This window comes from Boleophthalmus pectinirostris, unplaced genomic scaffold (assembly GCF_026225935.1).
Source record: "Boleophthalmus pectinirostris isolate CB_2022bp ecotype Guang Dong unplaced genomic scaffold, ASM2622593v1 HiC_scaffold_21, whole genome shotgun sequence".
Taxonomy (NCBI): Eukaryota; Metazoa; Chordata; class Actinopteri; order Gobiiformes; family Gobiidae; genus Boleophthalmus; species Boleophthalmus pectinirostris.
Window position 1 is genome coordinate 18346093 of NW_026571175.1, and position 19699 is coordinate 18365791.

Here is a 19699-nt window from a genome sequence, read left to right on the forward strand (position 1 = left end):
TTCACTGTCTTTTCTTCCTTTCTCTTTGTGCTTGGGGATCCTCTAGTGACATCATCACTCCTTCAGTTACCATGGTTTCAGGAAAAGTGGGGGCTATAATAACTGGATAACCACTTGGATGAGACAAGCGGCACCGTTTCATCACACACAGAGAAGAGTGAAAACGTGACAAGGACTTACTTTACTACTTTAATTACACGAGACAGAGACACTTGGAGCTATAAAACAGATGGCCAGTGTGTGTGTGTGGCTATGTGAGCGCTAATGATGGCTCTGTGTGAACAAACAGGCTTTCATCATACAGGTCTTCAGCGAGATCCTCTTCCTCCTCGGCGAAGTATGTGGGAAAAGGCGGGTTCAGAATACTGGAGCTGCGGAGAGGCAAAGTCGTGTCCCGTATCTGAAACATCACATACTCAAAATTAAATTACTATTTTAACAGCTCTCATCTGCAAAAGGCTTATAACCCATCCGCTCCTTTACTAATGTAGCATGACTGTATGTGATGGAGCGCAAGACTATTTAACCAAGTTGCAGGATCAAATAAGAAACTATTAGAGCCAGCAGCAATTTATCATATATTCACATACACCATATAAATATACAACTCAACTTTAAAATGATGATTTATGAAGTAATTCTGAGCGGAAAGCCGCAAATCTGATTTTCTTGCACATAACTACACATAACACAGTTAACTGAAGCACTCTATAGAAAAATGTAGGCATAGAAGAAAGGTTTAAGGCCTGAAAAAAGGAAAACTTTACTTTTTTCCAAATACACTTAAATAATTTGAGCTACACATTAAAAATATATTTCAAAACTATTTTTAGGGAAATTCACTGATAATGGGTACTGGTCATACATAGCACATATGTTGCAGCAGTACTGTTTATTTATGGATGACTTGTGGAGCTGAAGTCTCTTATGGGAACAACAGTATGTCCTCATGTAATAAATCATTCAATTTGAGTGTTAAGAGTTTCGAGGTTACGTTAAGGTTAGTCATTTGTGGCTAGGGGTGACTCAACAAAATTTAATACAATATCAAGGTTGAAGTCTGGCAGACTGACTAAAATAAAATGATATGTTTAGAAAAGCTGTGTGGGAGAAAGGTAACATGCATTTGTATCCATTATCATTTGTCCAGAACAAATAATAGTTGGAGCATGTTTATTGGCACACAGAAAAAAAGGCCCACATGTGAAGTATGTAGATGGATGCTGGGATATTACTGAGATCATTACTGTCCACACACGCTGCTGATCCAGCACAGTGCACATGAAGATGGATCACACTGCCTCAGGTGGGATGGCACTAAAGAGGTGCAAGGTCACCTGTCTCCACTCTAACACTGTGGATTGGCCTTCGACATTTAACTTCACTTGGGGTTTGCATAATTATTGTTTTACCTTCACTAAGCAATTTCTGTGTCCGGGGACGGATCCGTTTACATAAAGCACATTATACTTGGTATTGACCCTCCATATCTGTAGGGAAAGTTAAAAGAAGACATGTGGGAATATTGAACAGTAATTAAAATCAAGGACACCACAAGATCAAAAGCACACATACCTTCAGCCCGTATTCTGTTCTATTGATGTTGCCCATCTTCCCCGGCATCTTTTTTCCTTTCCAAACTTTGGCTGGATCCTAGACACAGATGACAAACACACAAATTTGTGGATTAGTGGAAGCCAACTGTTCATATCAGCATGGGATGAGTTCTTTACAAGAACATGAACAAATATGTGCATTTCTCACCCCTCCTGGCCCTGATGCTCCTGGCCTTCGGTGAGTCTTGGTTTGGCCATGGGTCGCAGGCTGGCCTTTAAACCCCCCATCTTTTCATCACACCTTGAAAACCTTTACCAATCCTAGACACAAAATACTTAATTATTGGCTCTGTATGGACTTGCTTGTTTGAGATCATAATTTAAGAAATCTGGAGTATCATGGGAATAAATTAATTTACGATTACTATTCCAGGTCAACACTACCAACTTCTGGCATAACCAATAATTATCTAAATCGATTATTCTTATTGATAATTATGTTTTTAAATGAACTAAATATGAACTGAGTTGGGAAAGTTTGAAAAAAAATATATGAAAAAACTATCACCTTCATGGAGTTCTAGGCTAAACTGTCTAGTTACAGAGGTCTGCACTCTGTGAAGCCCCATTATAATGTCAAAGAACACTAAGAAAATCTGACAGCTTAGAAGGCAAGCTGGTACAAGGCCACTTACGTTTTTGCTGTAACATCCACATACTGGCCTGGACGGAAGTGTGCCGCATACAGAGGGGTGCCTGTGTACATAAAAGGCACTGCAAGTCACTGTTGACATTGGACAGCAGGCCTCGTGTCAGGCTGTGTAAATACCTGGCTTGATGATGGCATTATCCGAGACTGTAAAGGTGCTGACTTTCTGTTTTGGCGGCACTCCTGCATTCCTAAACATCTCCATTTCCGACTCCGACCTCTGTCAGTCAAAAGCAATAAAGGCAGGTTATGGATGGGAATTTAAAAGCACACAAGCAAGCATCTGGCACCACTTGGACTTAACATTTTTAAATTTGCCAAGGGTCTGTTAGGAGCACACATGCCAGAAGACTGCGCATGCACACTTGGCAGCTAACATCTGACATTTGCCTTCACTCAGCTCCTTCTCATCTCAGCCCCCTCCGACTCCTCTCTCTCCCCCTTCTGTTGACTGTAACGCTGCCTGCCAAAGAGCCTTACTCTGACAAACTCCAACTGAAGTGCGCTTTGAGAGGCATTCAGGGTGAAATCTCAACAAGGGTATTAAATATCTGTTCAATGCTAATGAATAAATGAAATCTTAATCTATCACAATTGATCGATGGAGATGAACAGCAAAAGTGTATTGTCTACTGCTCATAGAGTGACTAAACAAGCTGATGCATTCCCCTTCTCCACCAATAGACAGTACAGTCAGAAATAGGGAACTCAAGTTGATTACAGCCATCACAGTTACTTTCAGATGAAGTGCGGTTGTCACTGCTGGAGAAACACAGCAGCAATAAAGATCTCATTGATGCATTTGTTTAGACAGTAGAGAGAAAATAAAAGTCACTGGAGGTTTGTGGGCAAGCATCATTTCCCGACAAGTTGAAGTAATGTAAATCCAATGATGCACAGACGGATGGCAGAAGTACATCTATATGATAGCAATGATTACGAAATCATAAGACTGGTGCTAAATCAGTACTGTAAAATGGAAAAATGGGTTTGTTAAGTGTGATAGCTGTTTGAGTAAGTATTGGTTTATCTGCTCATAGTTTAGAGGATTAACCTATATGACTTGACAAGAGACTACACGACTTGACAAGAGACTACACAACATCATAGTATACTTATAGAGATAAAGAGAGGAAGTGCAAACATTTTAACATTTTGTAAGTGAGAATATACAACTAGATATCTAGTGACAAACAGAGCAATGGTTAGAGGATTGCAAGTATTTATGAGACTGTAGATGTCTTTATTTATTTTTTAATTAGGCCAGAGGCAAAACATTTATTCATCAATTAGTATTCCGGTGATTCAGTGCTGTTCCTGCATAACACCGGGGCACTCAGAGGCGATAAGTTTGTGCTGCAGAGGCCAAGATATTTTGGCTTGTGTCCTCATCAAGATTCAGAAGGTACACAACGCGACCTCAGGGTAATTACTTACTTACTTATAATTTGATTATGAACTTTTTAACAAATCGTCCTGAAAAGTATATTTAAGGCATCAAAATCAAACATTAAAAAAAGACTCACATGAAATGGTGATACATTTTTTCCTCCAACCAACAAGGCAGCTGTGTGCCCGTCATATTCATCTTTGGTGAGATACTTCAATACATGACAGTCTTGGACCTGAAGAAAAAAAAGAAAAGGAAATTGATTAACAAGCAGTTGATAAGGCTTTCTAAACATATTTAGTCTCGCCTTGAATCTTATCACATGACGACACCCACTGACAAACTGCCCAAGATTTCAGCACTGACATCTTACCCTAACGTTTGTTATGCTGTCCGCCACAGTATGTCATCATCAATAAAAGAGAGTGAATACTGGGTGAACATTGTTTGGTTACAAATTATTCATGGAGAGATTAGACAGAGATGGAATCAGAACTTTTGAGGTATCTCCTGTTTGCACCTTGCTTTGGGGCTGAGCAATAAGTGACTTGCTGGTGAAGAATACTAAAGCATTTTCCACCACACGAGGAGAGCCTGTGAGGGGAGACTTAAAGTATTTAATATTTGTTATTCTCAGCGCACACACCATAGAACCATCTAATTTAACAAACTGCATATTTGATTTACATTATTGATGGTTGACACATTTCTAGGGAACACCTGAAGCTGGAGTAGCCGAGTTAGTTTATAATAAAGAACATATGGATAAGAATAGACCACGGTGAACAAGTTGAGCCAAATAAACAAAAACACTGAGTCTGATGCATGGCAGCATATAGCAATGACATAATTTTGTTTGCTTTCCTCTGTACTTTTATCTACAGCATTTTTACTTTAAGATTAGATTTGCACTTAAAACACCACATCATATTTCAACATTTAACATTTAATTTAACCTCAAACACTGCAAAACAAAATACACTGAAGAAGTTACCTGTAACATTGTGGCAACATGTCTTTCTCCTGTTTTTGTCCAAATAGGAACCATGCCCAACTTCACAGCAACAAGACCGACTCTTCGGCTTCCTGGGCCAGACAGAGATTTTAAAAAGTCAAGCTATTGCGTGTAACAGTGAAGTAACAGTATGACCACCGCTACCTTCTGTCCACTCCTGTCGAGGCCATGGTTCATCTTTGAGGGGACTGAGCCTTTCAGCAGTCAGTTTTCTATAATCTTCTGCTACAATCTGTCTCATATATTTTTGATTATCCTCCGTGAGGTGCTCTTCAAACCATGTTGAAGTTTTTACAGTCCGTGTACAACATATCAAGTGGGAACTGAAAAGCAAAGACAGATTTCAGTATTTTAAAAGTACTGAATAATATGCTACTATGACACTGACAATATTTTATTCTAAGTTAAGCGTTTGACCTATTATTCTGAACAGTAACTAATGTTTTTCCTTTAATTTTGTAATGGCGAAAAAGAGACAGACACCTTAACAAGAAATAAACAAGAGTTTGCTGGTCATGTTGATAATCTTAGTACGGATTACACGTTTAATACCAAGCCTCAATTCGAGAAACATCTTTTGTAAACCGCTGCTGTAACTCAAAATTATTACAACTATGAACTTGTCAAATACAAACTATAACACTGTCTTTCTTGAGTTAGCCTCATCACGCTGTTAGCTGTTACGTGAATCTGGGCAAGCTGTGTGTAGAATTAGCCACCTTTCAGTCAGGGCTCTGAAAGAAAGAAGTCGAGCCCCTCTTTGAAGAAAAAAGCGACAGGTCCATCCAGCCATTGTGGTCAGAAATATTCGCACAAATCAAACAAAATTTAAGCAACCATCGACACCCATGCCTTCGTTTACAACAAATGTCACATTGATCACTTCCGGTACGTATTAAAATTATTTCCTCCCTGTCTCAGAAGCCTGCCTCCAAAGGTTCCGCACAAAATGAACAAAATACCATATAAAGCCTGGACTTGTTTCACAAATTGTATTTGGCTCATCCATACATACAACTATTTGGTATGCTGTCTCAGTGATAGTGATAGTGGTTTGCCTGGTTGGAATTTTCCACAGCATGAGATTAAATGATGACCAAATGACCAAATGCAAGAAAGATAGGATCTACTGAATGGCCAAACGTCCTCAAAATGGTATGCGGAAAATGTCTGAAAATGATATAATCAAACCCATATGAATATGGGTATATATGTGAATATATATGAGTGCCGAAAGCTTTGTGTTGACAATCCAGTAATTATTTAGCCAAAAAAGGCACTTAAATAATTATGAATCAAATTATGTTGATGATAATTTTTATGATAGTTATTATACTATTATTTATTTATTATTTGTAGTAGTAGTAAATATCTGAGTAAATGTAACCGAGTGCACAAACCACACCAAGGAAATGTTTTGTTGTTGTTGTTGTTTTTCCTTCTTCTTTTTTTTTTTTTAAATAAGAATAAGACGTCCGTGTCAGAGATTGACTGGATTCATTCTCAGTGGGGATATGCATATACAAATTGTATCCATTGGGGCTCAGAGAGAAATAAATCTAGTGGTGAGGCTGCCACCTGCCTCCTCTATTTTCTTTATCTATGTGCTCATCTCCATAAAGTAATATGCAAACAAATATTTGCAGTAGCTTTAAGTGCCAAATGAAATTTTAAGCGATTTACATATTTTTCTATAATATACATCAAATACAACACTAGATGTGAAAATCAAGTAGCCTTTATTATAATAAACATGCATATTACATAAAACAGTTTTCAGCTCACATTAGAGTGTCTACCACACACGCATATCTAACCTCTCAAAACTCTTTACAATATAAGAAGATTAAGAAATTATTACAATTATCATGTTGCTCAGATTATAATTAATCTGAACTGGATCTGTAGAAAAGAACCCAAACATCCAAGACAATCCTGAATGTCGAATGACAGCATTACTTTATTTTATAACTAGCAAGCTGCAACAGGAGATTGGATATTAGCCAAGCTAAATCATGCATGCATTTATGCAGTACACTATTAGGAACACTACTATTCCCATAAATAACATTTGCAATGCTAATTCCAAGCAGTCTGGGTGCAGTTATTTGGATTTGCCTACTCACACAACTTTAGCTCTATGTACTTGCTAGTTATCTAAATAAGGTAGCAGCGTCATTTCTTTGGATGGGCTAATAGTCTGAGTGCATGCTGGTCCAGGACACTGCCCCTGGTTCTATAAACATCTCAGATAAACAGTAGTAAGTATTTAATATTTCCCATGTGATGCCATTGAGGCCAAGCATGCAATAGTCATCAATGGAATAATTCAAATTGTTTCACCAGAACAAACTAATCTCTGAGCTAGACTACAGTATGTAGTTATGTATATGTTTGTGCTTTGTATATTTCTTATACAGTACATCAATGTACAGTATATATATATGATATATTTGTGTTTGTGAAAGCAATCCATTGTCATGGGCTGAAGGTTCTTGTAGTCTCATAGTCTGAGACACACTTGGGTTTGATGCCCTTAGCATTGTAGTAATCCACCACCTGGTTTGGGACTTCTGCCAGGACACTTTTAGCCAGAGCAGCCGGGGAGGCCTAGACACACAAAGACATGATGAGAAAGACTGGGGTCACACAAAGCATCATAACACATCTGTTGAGCCTCATCCTGTGGTGGGATGGGATCAGAGTGATGTAATTAGACAAACGTATTTGACAAATCCTAATAGCATCCCTTCTTTCAACCTTTTGTCCTCTAGAAGCATGGCTATTTCCTATGGGTGCTTATCAAATGATGAACAAAATGTGACTGGCTTTCTGATTAGGGACAGAGTTGCAATAATACTATGTATCTGTCATACCTCACATTGACAGCTCATTATCTTTGATGAGATTTAATGAACTAACAAATTAATTCCTTTTAGCAACATTTAAAGTACCTGAAATTGGAAACTTTGCTTTACAAAGTAACAACAATTGTTTGAAGTTTTTAGTAAATGCAAGTAAACATATGCCCTACTTTGACAATAATACTCTATCCCATTATGTACAACTTCAACTACAAAAATGTAGGGTACAAATTCACATTAAAACAGTAAAAGCTCAAAATTGCTGTTGTACTCCTACTTCTCAGAAACAAAGCATCGTGTGCCCCCCCAACCCCCCCTCTTCTCTCCTAGCCTTCTTTCCTTTCCTTCTTCACTTCAATCTACCTGTTATCCCCCTCTCTGCCTGTCACACAGCAGCGTCGTCCTGCTAATCCCCTCTGAAAAGAAACGACAGAGCAGAAAATCACCTCTCCACCTCTGTCACACACTCCCACTCTCCCTTTTGTCTTTAGCTCAGCTCTCTTGTTGACCACTCCAAGAAACACACAGGCTCTATCCCATCTTCTCAAACTCATCCTTTTTGTTCACTACACCAAGGTTGTTTCTGTACTTTAGATTACATTTAGTTACTCTTTATCAGCTTCTCTAGGAAATTCACACTTGCGTCCTGTTGTAATTGCTTGATTTCTCAACTTGTCACACAGACCAAACTCACCATAACTAACTTGGCCAAACAGGCTGTCAAATGGAGACTGAATTAAAGTCCCGCGACACACATAATGACACACACAGGCATCTGCCTGATAGTTGATCTCTTCTGACGAGCACATCCAACATGTTACAGCCACATACTCGCTCCTTAAAGACAAAATATGTCTCAGACACCTACACACCCACACACCAGCTCAAATCCACTGTGGAAGCACTTCTTAAGCTGGTAGCGTGCCCTTATTTTGAGCTAGTTTGTCTGCGCCAGCAACTTCACACCCATTGGAAAGTGAACACTGCTCTCCAAATTCCTTCATCGTGTTACATATTTCATGAGGTAAAAGAAAATCGCCTTTGCCTCTGTTTTGTCTTAGATTCTAATATAAGAAAGACAAAACAATGTTAATGTACTGTCAGTACATATTACAGTTGTAGCTATAGGAAGTGTAGCAAATACAACATTTCAGTGCTTAGTTTAGTTTGGTAAATGTGTAATAGTTGTGAGGGCAATAAATGAATTTGTCAAAGAAACACACAAAAATAAAACACAACAAAAAACAAGTGAGACCAAATCAATCTAACCTACTGCAAGCAAATTATACAGAATATAACAGTATTAATATAATCAATTTCATGGGAGTAAAAATAATGAAACTAGTTTTTTTGCTTACAGGTAGTGCAATTGCTTTGCATCTTGACAGTGAAAAATAGCTACATACAAAAATCCTCTATGGCGCTGGCACATTTTACTAAATTGCCAGTATTTTTAGCCTGTCCTATTTCTCAACATTATTTCCTTCTGAAATTACATTCACACAAAATCTCCCTAGTCAAATTGCAAACACCCACATGTTTGAAGTCTTTAAAGGGGACAAACTGGACGATGTCTCTCAGGACTGGCTCTCCCTTGGGTGAGCGCAGGATGCCGTCGTCTCCATCTAAAATTTGCATGTCAGTGAAGTCCGCGTTGCCCACACCCACAATGATGACAGACATGGGCAGGTGGGAGGCATGCACGATGGCTTCCCGTGTATCTGCCATATCTGTGATCACTCCATCTGTCAGGATCAACAGGATAAAGTATTCCTAGAGGGAGAGGAGGGAAAAGGAAACTTGTTGGATTTTTGATGGGGTTTGATTTTTTTTTTTGAGTGACTGTGAAAGGCTAATTTGAATAAAACTCATTCTAATCCACTGGAGAACTGGGGAAGGCATTAAGAGAGACAGACAAATTTCGTGCTGCAAAATGTGTGACTGAAATTTAATTAATATCTATTGCCATCTTTTCTGTCACGTCCAATAGCTTTCATTGTATAACATTTTATTTTTGGTTGCATTATATTATCACTTGAGCATTCATTGAGTATAACCATTAATTTCTATGCCTGCTGAAAACCCTTAATAATGTCCTATGTTTTTTTTTTGTATTCTCTGTCTCTGTCTGCTTTACCATAGCCTCCTTGGTGTGCATCTCTTCAGACGCAGAAGAAGCCACTTTCTGGATGATTGGGGCAATATTGGTGGGTCCGTACAGCTGGATCTTAGGAAGGCAATTCTGATAGGCCTCCACAACGCCCTGGATTCCTATGAAAGGACACAATAAACTTTATTTGTGAGTCATTTGTCTATATAGTGTACAGCGACAATGTCGACCTCACACTATCAAGGCTCTTATACGTGCAAAACTACATGCAAAAATAAATAGCATCTGCTGCATGTGATGATACTCCAAGGTGACTGTGCAGTCACAGAAAAAAATCATAACAAACACACTATGTAGCTATGTTGAGAAAAGAGCACAGAAGCCCATTTCACACATAGAGATTAGTGTTATGTTTCAGTGTATCTTAGAGCCGCCCCAAATGCCTCCTGCAGCTTAGTGACGAATCACAGAGCAGCGTGTTTGTATGTGTGGATTGGAAGCCAGACAGCAACAAAGTGTGGGTGAGGGGGAAGATGTATAGAAGAAAAACGGCACTGTCTACAGCAATAGTGAAAATGAATGAATGTGCATGGAGCTTACCAGCACATTCGGGATTGTCCTCGTCAAAGTTCACAGCAAAGTCATGCGAAACCTATAATACATCGAGAACATGTTCAGTCCAATTCACAGGTAGACAGATGTATTAGCCTTTCATCTGGATCAAAAGCAAGCTGTGCCTTCATTCAAAATAAAGCTTAAAAAAATATCGAATTACACTTCAGCTCAAGCTCCTGCTGCTACTTCACAAACAAGGGGACAGCCTGTCATACTGCCAACGTCCTACCTTAAAATCAGGTGGTATCAGTGCTCCAAAACCAAATGCCGGGAACATTTTATCACTGGAAAGACACAAAAAGACTAAGGCTAAACCAGAGCAGCAATATTTATGACTTTATTAGATAAACGGAGTGATTTATCATGACTTTACATCAAAGGGACACTCTTCTGAGGATATCTAGGCTGGAAATGTGTGAATGTGGATTATGATTGATGGGAGCACTTTCAAACCTGTCATAGTCTTGGCAGATCTCCCCTACAGCCACCAACGCTTTGAGGTATTCATTGGGCTGGTATGGGTGGATGTAGTGGAGGGAGCAGCTGTTTCTGGGATCCCCATTGGATGCTGTGAAGTCTATGGCCACCTGGGATGGAAAGCACATAGCCGCACACACATGTAGTCACGCAGCATGGGCGAGCACAGAAAAAAACATGTACATGTGCTAGGATTGCATTGGAGCGAACATACTGTGAACTGAATTTGACAGCCTCCCATGATATAATCCAGGAAAGAATACATTTTGATGATCTGTTGGGAGAATCAAGGAAATCAGAAATGTGTCATTGTTAAACAAAGTGCAGTCATGTATAACAGTGATAATTATGAGCTCGATTATATGCTTTAATTAGTCATTCATCATCCCAAAGGCAAAGCATAGAATTGTTTTTTGTTCTTTGGAGCTCTGCTGTCAAAACAATATCCAAATAGCATATGGATTATTTAAAATGAAATGGCCTTGGTCTTTTTTAAATACTCATATATATATTCAAGCACTGATCACAGTCTGTCATTCACCTGTAATTCCACCTTTGATGAGTAAGAAATGTTTGCAGAAGGTCCCATAGAACACATATAGTGAGGGACTACAAGAATGGAGGAGCTGAGCCACATATCCCTACCTCCTTACAGACTTGGTATTTCAATATGCAGATATAAAGACAATTTCTTCTGAAGTCCATGAGACAAACACATTACTAATATCTCATACATCTAACACAAAGCAGAACTTTGTGAATTCATAGTAGCAAAGATGAGCTCTCTTGGTGTGAGTATTTTTGAAACAAAAGATGATCTCTCTCTTTTACCTTACAGTGGTTGAGGATAACCATGCCAGAGTTTCTGTAATTCTTCTTCTTCACCTGGTACTTTGGATTGATGCACTCCCATTGAATCTATTAGATTAGATGTTTTTAAAAATATAAATATGCACTTGACTAATTTATGTTTTCAATATTGGTCTACTTGCCTGTTTGCCCTCCTGCTCTGCCCTCATCTCTTTGAAAGTAGTCTGAAATTCACCTATAAAATCATGTTTCCCATTTGAGTCCCAGTCCCACACGGTGCACTGGAACAAGAGTTATACATGTGCATATTTCAACCTTATTTCAGTTAAAGCAGCTGCAACATTGTCATCTCGACACACATACATGAACTTGAAGGCATGCAGGGAAATGCCATGCTGAATGATTGATAAAGAGGTGTTAGTGGGGGGGCAATAGAGCGGTGAAATATTAATCTGAGGATGCTGAGTGAAACGCAGCTTAAGCGACAGCTTTGTGTGTGAAGGAGGAGGTCCCTGTTTATGTACAATAGTTTGTTGCTCTCAGAGGAGCTGCCAAACAAGATAAATGGTCTCAATCACTGATGAAATCCACTGGTCAAAAAGGCCAAGGCTGATAGAAGCATAAAAAAAAAGTGACACAAGGCACAAATATTGAGAGTGGTCCCACAGAGCCTCTACAATCAATACTAGTCAATAAAGTTGTCAGCTTGAGACACACATGAATAAATACAGAAATACTCTGGAACTGAGGTTTTAATGGCAGTCAATGAGTCATTACACTGTAGAGCTCTGTGACCTTCTCTTATGAGGTCATGGCAGGGACCAATGAGCTGAACTGGGCCTTGATTAAAAATCTCAATAGACTGTAATCCTGTTATTTCCTGTGTCCCTCTTCAGGCTCCAAGAGGCTTCACCTGAAGTGTATGCATTCTCATTACTTGTGCTTTGTTTTTGGACAGTAATTTTGGCTGGCAAATGAAGGGCAGTCCCCTTCTCACAGCCCTTCACTCTCCAGGGTGAGTGAGTCTAATGAAGAAGCTTTCATTCATTGAATACTAACATCTGGAGTAGATGGATAGATGAACACGTGGCCGAAGAGAAAAGTAGTGAAGGGTTGATACTGATAAGGGCGATGCAAAGGAGAGACAGGCAGACACAGCAGAAAGGGGTAATGCATTTATGCATTGGCCAGCTAAGAGCCTGCTGAAGAGGAAGCTCTGGTCTGAATAGAAATCTCAGCTCTGCCATTTCACACTATAGCTCTGATCCTTCAAACAGGTAGCCCTGGAAACCATAGCCACTGGCGTGAGTGTGTGTGTGAGCCCTTTCTCCTGCTGTCAGGAGCCATGCAGAGTTAAGACGCCTCTGAATATTTAATGAACAAGCTCATGTTTATTCATGAAAAGAATAACTGTCAAGATCTGACGTGCGGTCACAGCTTTAATGCGTTACACACAAATCTTTTCTGCAGAGTAATGGTGGGCCTTTATGACAACCACTGAGCTCTTTCACATGTGCGTGGCACTTTAAATATCACACTGACTTCCGACAGAGCAGCACTTGACCTCAGATCAACTGTGAGTAGGCAAAGCAAAGCTTATTATTTAGGCTCATGATATACCTATTTACTTGTGCACAAAGTGTACATGTTGTATAATCTAGCACCTAGTGGTTCCTAAACCTTTCACATCAGGTAGCAACGAAGAAGATATTTGGCTTTTCGAGTATCACCATACTAAACTAGGTCTCAACTAGAGCCAAAGCAAATTATAATGGGACTATATACAGCCTAATAGGACTAACCCAAAAATGGTGGAAAACACTGACAGCAAAAGGCACAGTGAAAACAGCTGTAACACAATGAAAACTGCTGTATGTCATTTCTCTATGTTATGTTCTGGACCAAACCCAAACGCATGTCATTACTAGTGTATTGCTTCGCCCCTATTTTGAAGAACATCTTAAACCAAAATTATGATGCAGGGTTTCCACAGAGACATTAACACACAGTTGTTAGATGAAATAAAAAATGATCATGCATCAGTAATGAGCTTGCACTCACCTTTAGTGCTCTTTCTTGATCTCCACTACACAATGTGTTCAAGGAAACTTTGAAGGATTTCCAGACTGGACTCAAGTTGTTCATCACTGTCTGTACAAACATAAAACACATGTAAGTACATTACATGTGTAACAGTGTGTAACAGTTAATGAATATACTCTGGTTGAGTCAAATTACCTCAGTTCTGTGTACAAGTGACTCTGTGCCATCATCATTTATTCTAAAAATCTCCAGGAAAGGGTCTGACTTGCTGAAAAAGTCCTTTGGAGTAAGAAAAAACATACAAGTAACCCACTGCCTCACAACTTTCTTTGATGATAAATCGTTCATTCACTAACAACATTATTATGTCCCTCCTTTATTCTCCCTTTTCCACCTCCACTTTTGCTTTCTTTCTCTCTACCATCTTTCCCCCAATGGCACATTGTGTTGAGATTAGTCATCCGTAGCTGCGTGTGTGCATGTGTGTGTGTGCATGGAGGAAGAAAATTAATAAACTTATCTGTGTGGGTGGGGGTGGGAGGGGTGCTGAGGGGTCGGTGATAGGATTTAGGAATGGGAAGCAGGGAGTGCCCACCTATCTCTATATGCAACCTTGTACTTGGCGAATAGTGTGCAAGTTAGTTCATCACTAAATCCCAAAGCCCCCACCCACGCTCTTTGACCAACACAAATGGGAAGAACATAAAATTCCTATCTCTAAATATGAATTTGTCTTCTGTGTCTAAATCAGGAAGTATCACTCTTTTATCCACGTACAGACCTTGTCATCTAGCTTGCGAGCGCTGAAGGAGAGCTCAACGTAATCATCATTACCAGACAACTCCTCGGCTGTCACCTTCACAGAGGGAAAGGTGGAGGATGGCAGAGGTCAAAAGGAAGGACGAAAATTAGATGGAAATTAGGAACAGAGCAAACTGAACAGGCAACACCATCAATTAACTATCAAGTGACAGGATATTACCGTTATGGAAGACTTTCCGGTTGTGTTGCCTTGTTTGAGTAGGGCTTTGGTCAGTTTCCGTTGTGAGACAATCTAAAAAAAAAAAAAATCAGACAAGAAAATAACTCTGGTGTTACTGTTCTTTTCCTCAACACCTGACACCCAACAGAAAAAAATAAAATCACACAATCGCCTTTCTCACCTCCTATCAAATTTTATTCTTATTTCCTTTCATCATAAGTACATCCTGTCAGCCTCTGAAACATCTAACCCTTTTTCAGTCATCATCCTGGAGAGGAGAATGGTTTGAAGCATGCAGCGAGAGCTGTGTATTGTCAACACAACAGAATGTAAGACCAAAAACAAACTAACTGAATCCTAGAAGTGTCAGCAAATGAGCAACGCAGATACTGTGAGTCACTTGATTCAGTTGTTTGACTTTACACCTATCTTTTGTCTTAGTCTAAAAAGAATGAAGAAAGAGCACTATAGAAATGTTATGATCTGTGAGTAATAATGCAGATGTAGGATAAAAACAAAATTAAACTGAACTGAAGATAGCACTGGGTTAAATGTTTTTTTGTGTAAAAATGACTCATCTCTGTAATGATTAGTTGTGAACTGAAATGTGATTTTATGACTATATGCTAATTAACAAGTCACACTTGCATTTTAATGTGGTGCTCATTAGGGTTATTTGTCTGAGTTATCTCAACACTGAATATAAAGCAGCTACGGAACTCAAAGCAGATGATATTTGATCAAATAACCATTCCATGTGAAGTTGTCCTTTGCTGTCAAAATGTCAAACCACCCCTCTGGATGAACCCTCTGCCTATATTTCTACAACTGATTAAATATAGTTACTTTTTAAAGCCCCTTTGATGGTTTGGGTTGATTTTGTACTGCTATCAACACATTTTTATATTTTATATAGATTTTAAAGGTGCACTCTGTAACATTTCCTCTACCATCTTGTCTCCATCGACATACAATTGCTTTGCCTGAAAAGTTCAAAAGTATGGCATTAAATATAAACTTAACTTAATTCAATTACATAATATTAAAATTTTACAAAAACATACATTCTTATTGCTAGTGGGCTAGGGATGTAACAATAACCAAATAGTATAGTAATATCATATCATCAAAACTCTCGCAATAATATCAAGGCCCAACACAATCGAATCACAAGTCTTTTGCTTAAATTCATCATGAGCAAAACAAACAAACAAACAGAAGGGACAGCATAAACCATGGTTCTTTGCTGTTTTAGTGTAGACTGCATGAAGAAATAACTGTTATTAAGCACTTCTAAATCTTAGTTCTTTGAATTATGACAGTAACACAGAACCAAGGAAAAGGTAAAAGTAGCATATTTTGACAATTTTGGACTCCACAAAATATCGCATTAAATATCGTACCATGAGAGGCATATTGTGAACATGTCGTACTGAGAGATTTGGATATTGTTACATTCCTATTGTGGGCATGCCTCCACAGATCTGATGTGTAACTTGATCTGGTGGTGTCACCTGCTTGTAAGTTTAATGCCATACTGTGGAACACTCCAGAAAAAGCGATAGCATATCCATAGAGCCAAAAGCTGTTGTAATCTGTACCATGTTACATAATGAACCTTTAATCAAATTTACTAAACAATAGCATTAATCCCATTATATGAATTGCAACATAATGAACATAAAACGCACCCAGCACTTTGGTTAATGCTTTTACTATGATCAGATAGCTATTTTGTATGGTGAGAAGGAGCACTCAGCCATAACCCCCGGCACAGGCAACAAAATATGATGGACATGAAACAAAATGTTAATTCCCTGTTCTCTAAATTATATAACATATAAATAGGAAGTACAAAATGTACTTGCATGCACCACTTCCACATGGTTACTTTGAATGGATTGAGTAACACTAAATGGAAGAGCTATTTGCAGCAGACTCCATCACATACATTTTCCCATCAGGCCAAGCACTGACTGTTTCCGGAGAGCACTAACCTGTCCCAGTGTGCACTCCATGGATCCCAGGAAGTCAGCATCACGAAGGCCATTGTTTCCTGAACTGATGTCGTGAAGTTCAAATCGAAGACGCTGGACTTCCTCAAAGTAATAATCCACAAGAAAGATTTTGGAAAAGACAGGACCACTGCTGCTGCGGATCACCTCTGTTCGGTCCACCTACAATACAAAAATACATTTCACAAACAATTTCACAACCAAACTGGTTGTTATTTTCACAGTTTGACTTTCAATAGATTGTTCAATTTTTTAAAAAGTGGAATAATAAAGTATGAATGTCTCACACACTGCCAGGGTGCATTGATTGCAGATCTCACTAGCATTGGAGCAATTACCGTAAATGGCATTACCACATTGTTTACACTTCTCAACCTGAGTGTCGAGAATATAGATTTTCCTTGATGGCAAAAATCACAAAAGCTGTTTGACTATACAAAAAGAAACTAGAATTGCAACATTGAATCAGATTTTGCTAACTGCCTCACAGAAAATCCAGGCCACAAAAATGGTTTTGTCAGTGATGCCATCAAAACAAATCCAGTACAAAAAACAGCCTGAGTTCATTGTTGATAAGCAGTTCACTCTAAAACACTAGCAAGTGACACATAAGCCACAAGCTCACCACATCGATAACACACATCTCTCCTCATTAAACACACAAAGAAGGACGCACAAACACACAACAATTATCCCATTAAAAGTATCACAATCTGATGAACACTGATAGCCTTTATCCCTCTCCACATTCTCACAATGGCTTATCATAACACGCCCACAGAGGCTAGACCAGCACAGTTCAGGAGTTTAGAGTTGTTCAAAGAGTGAGTAATCCTGCGTTGTTTTCTGAACACTCTGCAGAGGTTACAGTAACAAACCATGCAGCGTAATTGTTCTACAGAGTAAATGAAAACATAATACAAGATGTAAGACAAAGGCAGGATATGTGATCTGTGATAAACTTAATGTTTGTGTTTAAACTTAATATAATGCATTCATCAATCATAATGTTTCTTACGGACAGTGCTACATACACTGTTGAATACTGAGAACATTTCAAAATGCATTTGTAAAATCAAATTTCAAACTCAGTCTGTTTTTCCAATTAAAACAATGAGCATCCATTATATAAACAGAGGCCAGGGGCGCGGGTGAGAAATGACACAATCACACCTCTACATGACAGCAGGTCCTTGATTACAGTCACTCATTGTTGCATTAGACGTGAATTCAGTTCTTGAATCATTTGGAGTGCTCTCAGCAGTGAAATGTACTAGAGCTTGTCTTTGAGAATATCATCTGTAACTGGGTTGTAAAAGTCAATGTGGCAACCTTTCCAGTGTGATGAGTACATTATTGGTTCATGGACAGACAGAGAAATCAGGTGGAAATCAAAAACAATCTCACAATCATGTACATAGAGCAGCACTTAAAAATATGTAATAAGTGATGCAAAAGTAAATAATGAGGACAGACTCTAATTATATGCTTACAATGCAGTGTCATTTAAAAAAAGAACTTTAAAGTGCCAGAAATAAGAAACTATTAGTGTCCAATGGGTAGATTTCACTTACAATATAATTTTGTAGTAAAACATGGTTTATTTCAGTTACAATACATTCACTCAATTTCATATGGGTCAGTGGGATATTTCCACACAATTAACACTCCCTCTCATGTGTAATTGGATCATCCTTTCTGCTTGTGTGACCTGTGAAGAGCATACTGTGCCCTTATGTAAAAACCATTAGCATTATCGTACCTCAAACCACTGGCCGTGTGACTGCATCTTTAGCACTACACAGGGGTCCGGTTTGGAGAGGGCATCGCGGTCCGAGATTCCCCGGCATGCCACTCTGAGCTCGACTTTGGTCAGACACGGTGAGCTGATGAAGCCCAGCGTGGCCTCTGCCGACTCGTAGATGTTGCTCATGCTGAACACACAATCACAAGTGAAAGAACGAAAGACAGAAAACACAGGGTTATATATAGGTTGTGCTGCTGGATCATGTACCTTGCAATGCCCAGGTAAAAGCAGAGAGCACTGCAGTGGCTTGCACAGACTTGGGCAGATGCAGTGGCCCTGACTAAGCAGACAGCACTCCAAGGTCAGGTCTCTGGAGCCAGGGAATATCATAGATGGTCCTCACACACGCATACATACATAGCAACAATACTGTATGCTCTAATAAGGGCACAAATATGGATTTTAGGATTAACGAGTGAATTCATAATCTGCACACGCATGCATGTTTATAGACAAGAAACAAACAGGCGTATACACAGAGGCCAAGTGTACTGTGCTGAGTAATGAACAAATCAGAATCTTTCTGCTCAGGTTTCCACAGAACAGATTGTTTTACAAAACGGTCACAAAAAGCAAGAGACTGTTCAAAAGAAACCCTATCTACTTATGCAAGTTGCCACAATTATATTTATAGTCCCTGTAACTCATCACATCACACTGGCATTACTTATGGACAAAGAGCTAGTAAAATATGTAAATGTCGCTGTCATCTCCCCACAAAGGTGCATTATAATGAATTTTTATTAATTAATTGCATCAGAGAATGTCGCGCGCTTTTTTGAAGTTGCTAGAACGTTGTTGTTGATATTACCAAGCACAGCTTCGAAGCTTGGCCTCTGACCTCTGAGCGATCCCTGAATACCATAAACTGCCATAGATCAAAAATACATCTGTACAGATGCTATTATTAGTAACTTGTAACAAAGACCAGATTGCAGTATTTATCTTTATCATTGCATTAATGACTGCTAATTTGTTTAGAGAGATACTGTCAAGCTAAAAAAAAAAAAAAAAGAGATGAAACATATGAATGTAATAATAGTAATGAGATAAATGTATAAGATTTTATTCATTTACTGTAATACAATGTTATAACAATTAGTTGGGAATCCTCAGGTCCACTAAGTTCAAACTAATGGATAACCACAGGTCTGATGTGCTGGTTGGTACAAACTGAATATTAATGCAGCGGTCTAGTAGTATCATCCTTAGGGAACGGAGCTCTTAGAACTGGGTCTGACTCTGACCTGAATGTCTCTCTCTCTCCTCTTTCTTCCATAATTCATGCCCAATGTGTGTGTGTGTG

General features: G+C 38.9%; 2 protein-coding genes across 3 annotated transcripts; both read right to left on the bottom strand.

Annotated features, from left to right (window-relative positions):
* Positions 1 to 176: 176 nt before the first annotated feature.
* mrpl3 (mitochondrial ribosomal protein L3) lies at positions 177 to 5576 on the bottom strand. The gene is given in 11 exon segments (XM_055157070.1): positions 177 to 400; positions 1413 to 1490; positions 1576 to 1653; positions 1765 to 1839; positions 1841 to 1877; positions 2252 to 2312; positions 2386 to 2485; positions 3792 to 3890; positions 4650 to 4741; positions 4815 to 4993; positions 5390 to 5576. Coding segments are annotated over 11 exon segments (1023 nt in total). The 5' UTR covers positions 5464 to 5576; the 3' UTR covers positions 177 to 250.
* Positions 5577 to 7145: 1569 nt separating this feature from the next.
* Positions 7146 to 18948, bottom strand: cpne4b (copine IVb). 2 transcript variants are annotated; one of them, XM_020932503.2, is made up of 16 exons: positions 18601 to 18663; positions 18349 to 18520; positions 16569 to 16748; positions 14572 to 14643; positions 14371 to 14445; positions 13785 to 13868; positions 13608 to 13697; positions 11729 to 11827; positions 11568 to 11654; positions 10951 to 11010; positions 10713 to 10846; positions 10489 to 10543; positions 10245 to 10296; positions 9672 to 9805; positions 9071 to 9307; positions 7146 to 7280 (listed from the first exon to the last, which is right to left on the bottom strand). In XM_020932503.2, the coding sequence occupies exons 2-16, from the start codon at positions 18517 to 18519 to the stop codon at positions 7149 to 7151; spliced, it is 1662 nt and encodes a 553-aa protein (XP_020788162.1). In that variant the 5' UTR covers position 18520; positions 18601 to 18663; the 3' UTR covers positions 7146 to 7148. The 2 variants fall into 2 exon arrangements, with proteins under 2 accessions (XP_020788162.1, XP_055013020.1); XM_055157045.1 differs by having other exon boundaries at positions 18349 to 18948.
* Positions 18949 to 19699: the final 751 nt, after the last annotated feature.

What these genes read in the sequence shown, in the direction of transcription:
- cpne4b (XM_055157045.1), bottom strand. Translation starts at nt 18,723, where the DNA reads ATGATATTCCCTGGCTCCAGAGACCTGACCTTGGAGTGCTGTCTGCTT. An exon ending in CCGGAAAGTCTTCCATAACG is followed by an intron (nt 14,446 to 14,571) that starts GTAATATCCTGT and finishes CCCTCTGTGAAG; the next exon opens with GTGACAGCCGAGGAGTTGTC. An exon ending in CACTTGTACACAGAACTGAG is followed by an intron (nt 13,698 to 13,784) that starts GTAATTTGACTC and finishes ATGTTTGTACAG; the next exon opens with ACAGTGATGAACAACTTGAG.